At 33.7% G+C, this 9,599-nt stretch overlaps 1 protein-coding gene across 1 annotated transcript; it reads left to right on the top strand.

The window, feature by feature from the left end:
• Positions 1-8,515: 8,515 nt before the first annotated feature.
• Positions 8,516-9,382, top strand: LOC142617850 (uncharacterized). Its single transcript, XM_075790831.1, has one exon. The coding sequence runs from the start codon at positions 8,574-8,576 to the stop codon at positions 9,144-9,146; it is 573 nt and encodes a 190-aa protein (XP_075646946.1). The 5' UTR covers positions 8,516-8,573; the 3' UTR covers positions 9,147-9,382.
• Positions 9,383-9,599: the final 217 nt, after the last annotated feature.

Raw genomic sequence — 9,599 nt, 5'->3', positions numbered from 1 at the left:
TTAAAGTTGATTTGCGATAAAGCCTGTGGGTTTGACAAAATCCAACAAATCTTAGTGATCATGGGTGTAGTTAGGCCGTGCGAGTAGATTAGGGCTTTGATTTTGAGGGAGAAGGACAACGTTTATGAAAGATTAGCAGGCCGTTGGGGAAAGAGAGACTCTTGGGGATAGAGAGAATTCTAGGGAGTGAGAGTGAAAGGAAGACAAAAGAGCTTTATCTCAAACCCACAGGCTTTATCTCAAATCAACTTCCCAACAGCCAACAAATCTCAGCAAAGGAGAAGAAGGGAGACTTGAGAGTGGTAAATGGGGGGAGTTGGCTTTGATGTTGTATTGAAGAAAGGGTGATATGACATCAGTAACGGTAAACATACCATTTTTGAATTTAACAAAAACACTAAACACTTACCTTAGGTGCAGGAACGTCGTTGGAGAAGGATGATGAAGATGGTGCAAAGACTGAGGAGGACAAAGCAGTGGAGGAGGATGATGAAGACGGTGCAAACACTGAGGAGGACAAAGCGAGCTCTATATGTAATGCCATACGCGGGATGAAGGGAAATTAAATTGATTTGAGATAAAGCCTATGGGTTTGACAAAATCCAACAAATCTCAGTGATCATGGGTGTAGCTAGGCTGTGCGAGTAGATTAAGGCTTTGATTTTGAGGAAGAAGGACAACGTTTATGAAAGATCAGTAGGCCGTTGGGGAAAGAGAAAATCTTTGGGATAGAGAGAATTCTGGGGAGTGAGAGTGAAAAGAAGACGAAAGGGCTTTATCTCAAACCCATAGGCTTTATCTCAAATCAACTTACCAAGAGCCAACAAATCTTAGCAAATGGGTAGAGGGGAAACTGGAGAGTGGTAAATGGGGGCAGGTTAGCTCTGATGTTGTATTTAAGAGAGGGTGATATGACATCAGTAATGGTAAACATACCATTTTTGAGTTTAACATAAACATTAAACACTTACCTTAGGTGCAGGAACGTCGTTGGAAAAGGTTGATGAAGATGGTTCAAAGACTGAGGGGGACGAAGCAGTGGATGAGGAGGATGAAGACGATGCAAAGACTAAGGAGGACGAAGCGAGCTCCATATGTAATGCCAGACGCGGGGTTTAGGGCAATTAAAGTTGATTTGAGATAAAGCCTGTGGCTTTGACAAAATCCAACAAATCTCAGTGATCATGGGTGTAGCTGGGTTGTGCGAGTAGATTAGGGCATTGATTTTGGGCGAGAAGGACAATGTTTATGAAAGATCAGTAGGCCGTTGGGAAAAGAGTGAATCTTGGGGATAGAGAGAATTCTGGGGAGTGAGAGTGAAAAGAAGACGAAATGGCTTTATCTCAAACTCACAGGCTTTATCTCAAATCAACTTACCAACAGCCAACAAATCTCAGAAAGGAGAAGTGGGGAGACTTGAGAGTGGTAAATGGGGGGAGTTGGCTCTGATGTTGTATTGAAGAGAGGGTGATATGACATCAGTAACGGTAAGCATACCATTTTTTAATTTAATAGAAACACTAAACACTTACCTTAGGTGCAGGAACGTCTTTGGAGGAGGATGATAAGGATAGTGCAAAAACTGAGGAGGATGAAGCAGTAGATGATTAAATATTACAATATAAATGTAAATATGCGAGAGTGAATATGGAGGATGAAGAATTAGTGAAATAGTTGAATTCCACATTGAAAATGAGAGAGACTATTTTGTTATTTTTAATTGTGGTGATTAATAGGCTAATATGAATTGACTCAAATATTGGGCTAGATATGTGTGCAAAGAGGAGGTGAAGGGTGGAGGTGTTATGTAATTTTTTTCCTTCAAATTAATAATATTCAGAAGTAGGGCTATCCAGGCAAACCGTGAACCCGTCGGAACCGACCAAACCAACCGAAACCGACCCGTCACGACCCGATCCGATAGCTCCGGTGATCGTACTCAAGTCCCAAGCTCCAAAACTTGACGCCGACAGTTCGGTTTCAGTTCCCTTCCTTCAAAACCTGTTCAACCTGACCCGCCTGAAGAGAGAACAAACTGCTGAGTTTTCAAGCTTTCTGACGAGTTTTCCGGCGCGATTTGGCAGATTTCGGCGACTAAAACACCAGATTTGGGGGGAAAAGTATCGGATTTGGCGAAATCTCTGCCAAATCCGGCTAGATCACACTAAATCTTAGATGGATCGGGAGAGATCTCGCCGTTTTTCTAATGTTTTGGTCCTCTCCGGCGGGTTTCGACCTCACCCGAAAATGCCGCTCACCCGACGGGAAATCGACCCGTAAAACCCGACCCTTCCACGGGTCGGTTGTGGGTCCGGCGCCTCCCCACTCGATCTCCGGCGGGTCGGTTACGGGTTGGGCACAAACCCGACTCGCCCGACCCGTGGACAGCCCTATTCAAAAGTATTATTCAGTTTCTCTTTGTATTATTTCTATTATTGTTGTGTTTGCACCATCATAAAGTTCATTCCACTAGCTCAAAAACTTGACCCGCATTGAATTTTCTGCACATAAAGTTACAAACTTTACTAGAAAAGATGCCCCAATTATTGTAACCTCAATGGAAATAATGGTTTGAGTACCAAGTAGGCAAGTACCAACCATTCTGCATTATGATCCTTTCAAAAAGAAAAAACTTGTTGATCTTGATCTTTATACTGCTCCTTTCTATTTCTATTATCAGAAATTATAGAAAAGACACCCCGCTTCAATGCTAACTCAAGGACCAACCATTCAAAGATCAAAGCTGGATGAGTTTATTTCCATTGCATCTTTAGTTTATTTGTTAAGTACAGTTTTTTAAAATGTATAACTCTAATTTTGTACTATAAATGGATGAAAATATTAACTAGATAAATTTTCCTGTCTCACTCACTTTTTAGTAGTTGGTAGGAACCACACAGACTAGTAGGCAGCACAGCTGCACAAAGAGTATATATATATATGTCAAATTCTTTCTCAATTATTGTGCTGAGATCCACCACAACATGCAATTATTCAGTCTCTCTTTTATGTCTATCTATTTGTTTTTAAAAACAAATAAAAATAATTTTCTTTTTATTTTATTTTTTAAAATAAGGCAAATATTAAACTTTAAAAAAGTGTGAGTTATGAGCTACCATGTTACAAAATTTATTTTATATATATATATTTATTTATTTATTTATAGCAAAAATGTAATGTGGTGGATGGTTAATATAATTAGTAAAATTGTTATATTAGTGGTTGACTCATGTGAGAATCAACAATTTATAATGATGTTGTAAGATTGTTTGTGCATGCAGCATTATTCATTATATATCTGTCACTTTACAAACCATTCTCCCTTAGTTTTCTACCTAAATTACAATCATAAGTGTTCATGAACATACGACATAGGGTGTGTATTGTATCATAAAATCGTACATACCATACGATACATAGACAAATGCTTTAAAATGAGAATTTTTTGATAAAATTTGTACTTTTTTTTTAATCTAACAAGTTGTTAAACTTATTTTTAACACAAATTATTAGGTTACTTAATTTAGCCTAATAAAATAACATATTCATAAGTTGTTTTTCCCTCTCTTTCTCTTACACAATTTGGACTACACAGTACACACTTACACTTCACTTTAATATTTATAAATTTATTGTCTATACTATGAATAAGATATTAATCAAAAATATTTTTTATTTTATTTTTGTCATTATTGTTATAAGTCCAAGAAATTGGAATGCCAAGAAGAATTTTTAAAAAATATATTAAAATGAAAAGAATAGGAAGAGATAGTAAATGTTAATGACAAAGAAGAAAATTTTAGTGAAGAAATAAGTTTTCAAAATGATAAACATGATAATAGTATTGACTTAGATATGATTGATTAGGCAATACGATGAATAAAATAAAAATAAATTATTATTTTTGGGTCTTTGTAACATATTATCACTTTTGAATTTAAGCAATTTGAATGTGTAAGTTATAAACATATGCTAGTTTGATTTATTTAGTTAGCTTGTCAAATATTATTACATAAGTGATGAATAAACTAGTCATTAGTTGAATATATTTAAAATATATAATTAATATATACCCTTTAAATATGTATATCTATAATTTTTTTTCTTAAATTTTATTAAGTGTTTGTGTATCTATGATATACAATACGATACGATACAATACACGATACAAAAAAATAAAAAATGGATTCACGATACGATTCATGTTCTGACAACTATGGTTGTTATGTGTAAAGAAAGATAAATAATTAAAAAATTCAATAAAAAATCAAAAAATATATATATTTTAATGAAATGTAATGTAAAATAAATAATAAAGTGAGTATGTAAAATAGAAAAAGTGATTTTTTATAGTAGACAAAAACTTTTACACAAATTACTCACATGGTGCTATTTTTGGTATTTATTACATCGTAATGTCGGAGTCCATAAACCTTGCTTCTTTAGGCCTAAAATCCAATACCACCTGTCTTCAGAGGCTGGCTATAAAATTGCTTTATCAAAAGCTGAATCATAATCAAAATCACTTCGTCAAAAGTAAACCAAATATAACCAATAATCAAAGGGGGAAATGCTTTTACACTTGGACTAAGGTAAAGTCTTTGTCTTTTCATAAACAGATTTAACAAAGCAATTTCCGTTAGAGTTAATTTTTTGGCAAAAATGTAAAACTGACCCTCTAACTTTCAACATTTTTTATCTTAGTCCTCTAACTTTCAATTTTGTCATTCAGTCCTCTAACTCTCAATTATTGTCAATTCGGTACTCCGTTAGACCTCAGTTATCTACTGCCGTTAAGTGAGCTAAAACGACGTTGTTTTGGCTTTTTTTATAGTTGAGTCTAATGGACTCGGGTACTAGACTAGCACAGTACTTGATCAGTTCAACAAACTCGAGTACCAAGTGGGTTTTTTTAATGCCGAAATGCCATGTCAGACGGTGCCACGGTGGCAGAACTAGGGGGTACTTGAGTTTACTGTGCTCAAGTACCACTTAAAACTCGAGTTTGTAGAGCTTGAGTACCAAAAAAGTGGTAGATCACTAATAATTTCTGAAACAATGTTTTTTTGCTACAAATTTCGGAAAAAGATGGTATTTGGCAATTTTCGCCACATTTTGCTAGTGCTTAATAAAATTTCAAGCTTCACATGAAAAATATATATATATATATATATATATATATATATATATATTAATCATATTTATATATTGAATGATAACTTTTTTATGTACTTTATTAATAACTAATAAGTACTCTGAGAGAATCAATTCATTTTTTAAAAAACAAGTGGAATTATAAAAATCGACTAACATGTATCTTAGCCCAACATACTATAAACATTTTGAATTATAAAAATTGGTTAGAAAACTACCCAATGATGGAGGCAACTGTTGCCAATGATGTAAATACATTTTGCTAGTGCTTAATAAAATTTCAAGATTCACATGAAATAATATATACTAGTGATAGTGATGTTATTACAAGCTGACGGCACATTAAGAAGCTGACGGAAATGCACTTATTACATACTGACTGCACGTTAAGAAACTGACGGAAATACGCTATCCGTCAACTACTGTCATTGACACCTCTTTTGACATTCAAGGCCACACCCCTTACGTGACGACGTTAGGCTAAAGGGATCAAGATAGCGAAGTCAAGACTGACGGCCAAGGTGAGAAGGTCCTTAGCTGACGATATCTTTGGAGATGTACCTAGGCTGACGGCGGAATAGAAGGTGCACATTGGTTGACGACCTAGGCAGAAAAAAGCTGAAGGGGTAATCCAACCTCCATTCTTAATCTATCTTGACTTCTACATACGTGAATATAAGGAAAGTTCTTTCGCTACACGTTTGGTCTTAGTCAAAAGGATCCCTATAAGGAAAAGAGCTCTATACGATATGCAAAGATCCGCGAATTGCTCTTCTAAAAGGAAAGTACTTCCTCGCCAAGGCGTTTATTTCGGCTCTACACCACTATATAAACCCCAAAAACCCTCATGACAAAAGGTACGCACAATTACCTCAACTCTGGCACTCTAGGGTTGTTTTAAAGGCTCTAACTTGATCGTCGGAGGGTTTTTGGCCGGCACCACACCGGTGCTCTCTGTCGATCACCTACTTTCTCTTCGCAGGTGTTGCTTCAATCGGAGGAGTATTCGCAGCTTACTGGTGATTTCTTCGGCATCATCAACTAGTATTATGCCCGTGCAATGTACGGTTTAATCAAAATTCATATGTAAATAATTTTTTATTAATATACTTAAAAATAAATGAAAATTTTACTGTTAAGTTATATAATAAATGTATATTGTGTGAGACTTAAGATATCATTATATATATATATATATATATATATATATATATATATATAATTGAATGGAAGATGGTAGAAATACGTAAAAAAAAAATATAATTATTTTCAATAATACATTGCACTTTAAGGCTCAATTAATAACATGTATTAAATGGATAAACCTTGAATTTAATAATTAAAAACTATCAAAAACAACAATTGAAATCATATTTAAATGGAAACCACAATTCAATAATTAAGAACAATCTAAATTACTAAATATATAAATTTTTGAAGTAGAGAAACTCACATGAGAGTTTAAATTTTTTCCTTGAAAATATGAGAGAAGACACTAAAACTTGAAGTTTAAGTCCCGTGAGTCTAAAGTCATAAAACGTGTAATTTTATTAAAAAAATAATAGCTAAATGAATTACAAATATATAATCAAAAGTAAAAATCACGCTACATGTTTGTGTGTATGCATGAAAAAAGAACTAAATTCGACATGTTTTTTTTTTTATAATACATGTTGCTATATATATATATTTATCAAGATTAGATGAAGAATTTGAGAAGGATTATATTACACTATGTTGTTGCATTTTTTTTATAATGCACATTGCTCTTTTTTATTTTTTTATTTTTATAATACATGTTGCTACCTTATATATAAATGTTTTCTCTTACATGTAATATAGTAATTAAATAGGAATTAGATAGATTAGATGAAGAATTTGAATTGTAATTAAATTAGGATATTTATCTACTTAGAATTATAGGAGTAAAAAAATTATATATCTACTATACTACTATTTAAGGACTTTCCCTGTTTGGACCAGATTTTTTTTGTTTTAAAATACTCCTACATCCCTATATTTAAGTAAAGACAAAACTAAAGGACAATCCGGTAAAAACACAACCCTAACTTCCACTAAAACATTGCCTAAAAAATAGGGCCACTCTTCTATTGATTTTCAAATTTATTTATTTATTTACTTATCAATTAGATTCTCAAAATAAAAATTATATATATATATATATATAGTAAAAAACATAGATTTTTTTCCTACTACCACTAAAAAAAAAAAAAGTTTCATTGCACGCACAAAGCGTGTGTGATGAGGCTAGTATTTTTAAAAAATTATAAATGTTTTCTTTTACGTGTAGTATCTATACTATCTATACTATTATTTAAAAAGCTTCCCCTATTTGAACCGGATTTTTTTTGTTCCAAAATACCCTTACACCCTTAAATTTAAGTAGAGACAAAATTAAAGAATGGTCTGGTAAAAATACATGTCTAACTTGCACTAAAACATTACCTACAAAATACTCTTCCACTAACCCACTTCTTCAAAGTAACTATACCTTTATTTTTTTTTAAATAGAAAAATAAGTTAAATAACCCACGTTGCTGTTGTTTTTATTTCCTTAAATAAAAACTCCACGTTTATCCAAAAAAAAAACTAAATATAAAAAAAATAGTTATAAAAAAAAAAACTAAACTAAATAGATATATACACTTTTTTTTTCATAAGTAGATACATATTTAACTTCCACTAAAATGTTACTTACAAAACATGACCACTCTCTTGATGGTTTTCAAATTGCTTTTCTTTTTTTCTTCTTTTTTGTAAAGGTTAACAATTTGCATCACACTTTTAAATTTTTTTATAATTAAAAAATGTAGTAATCTCAAATTATAATAGATTCAAATTATTAACTTTTACACAAAAAAAAAATAGAAGAGCCTCCGGCGTGGTTAGAAGCTATTGTTATGTTAATTACTTAAAAAAGTTTATATTCTCCTATGCAAAATCTGCTGGGTGTCTAAACTTGCCCAGTAATTAAAAATGTCACGGCGGTTGTTTCTTGGTTTTGTCTTGATAATGGTCAGTGATCTAGTCAACTAAGAAAAGTGAGATATACTAGAAATTTCAACAGTAGTAGATTTTTTTTTTTTTATACGAACAGCAGTAGAATCTTGAATCACCATCTAGAATAGGAGAGAGGCCCTCGCTTCGGTGCTTCCCATATTTTAATTATTTTTACCCCACGTACGTGGCCTTGTAATTCACAGGGTGATCGACACCTGTCTTCCACATGTCCCTTTACTGTAAGTTTGTAACCCTCACACAGTTTTACAAAATATTACAAATTATAACCATAATCTCCTTCACTTGTAGTTTTCAAATCTTGTTTTCAGAGGGAAAAAGCCAGAGAGAACATTGCAGAAATTAAGTAGAAGGATAATCGTAGGGAATAAAAAAAAAACATGGCTCCAAAGCGTTCGCTTAATGTGGTAAGCACTGCGGTGAAGGCCACCAGAAAAGTTGTGGAAAAAGAAATTGTGCAAGTCGAAGTGGTTCAAATTCAAAGCGTCCAAAGGCCAACTCGAGGAGCCAAAGGTAAGAAAAAAGAAGGGGTTACACTTTCAGCTCAGGAGACTCCAAGAACAAATGCTTTTGAAGACAAATCAGAACAAGAAAACCAATCAGTGAAAGAGAAAGAGAAACCCACCAAAGAGAAGAAGATAAGGAAGAGGAAGAGAAGTGGAGAAGGGTATAAGAGGTACGTGTTTATGGTATTGAAGCAGGTTCATCCAGGAATGGGAATATCGTCTAAGGCGATGACTATTTTCAATAATCTGATGAACGACATATTCGAGAGGCTTGCAAGCGAGGCAGCGAAGCTGTCTAAGTACACGGGGCGAATGACATTGTCGTCGAGAGAGATTCAAGGGGCAGTAAGATTGGTATTGCCTGGTGAGCTTGGGAAACATGCCAATTCTGAGGGGACCAAGGCTGTGACTACCTATATCTCCAACAACAACAATACAAAGTCTTAGCCTGTTGGCTCTTGGTGTCTGATTAATTAGTTCTTGTCTTGTCTCTAGGTTTGTTTTTTGTTGCGTCTGTTCCTTTCTGTGAAAAGGAAAAAAAAAAGGGTACCTGGAGAGATTATATATATGTATGTTTCTGAAGAAACTTTTGTTGTGGTAGAACATGGATGGACTATTTGGAGTTGGTTTTATTAAGTTCGTGTCTTTTTTGTTTAAATTATGGTTAGGTTGTGGGGATTTTGGTGCCATCCTCTGTTTGTATTTTGTAGTACTTCAAGGTGGTGTAAGAGGGACCCTGGCCTTGAATCCTTGATAGATTGTACACTTGGATCTATTTGCATCTTTTATGGTATGCTGGATTTTATTATGAAGATTTTTACTGTCAGTGGGAACTTTCCCTTACTTCATTTTCAGTTTGTCACCATCGTCAATACTACTTAAAATATTAAAATACTATTA

Source organism: Castanea sativa, chromosome 11 (assembly GCF_040712315.1).
Source record: "Castanea sativa cultivar Marrone di Chiusa Pesio chromosome 11, ASM4071231v1".
In the NCBI taxonomy this organism is placed as follows: Eukaryota; Viridiplantae; Streptophyta; class Magnoliopsida; order Fagales; family Fagaceae; genus Castanea; species Castanea sativa.
Note: the sequence above shows the minus strand (reverse complement) of the source record. Positions and strands in the feature narration are given on the sequence as shown.

Bases quoted from the DNA above. Each gene is read 5' to 3' on its own strand.
- LOC142617850 (XM_075790831.1), top strand. From the start codon at position 8,574: ATGGCTCCAAAGCGTTCGCTTAATGTGGTAAGCACTGCGGTGAAGGCC.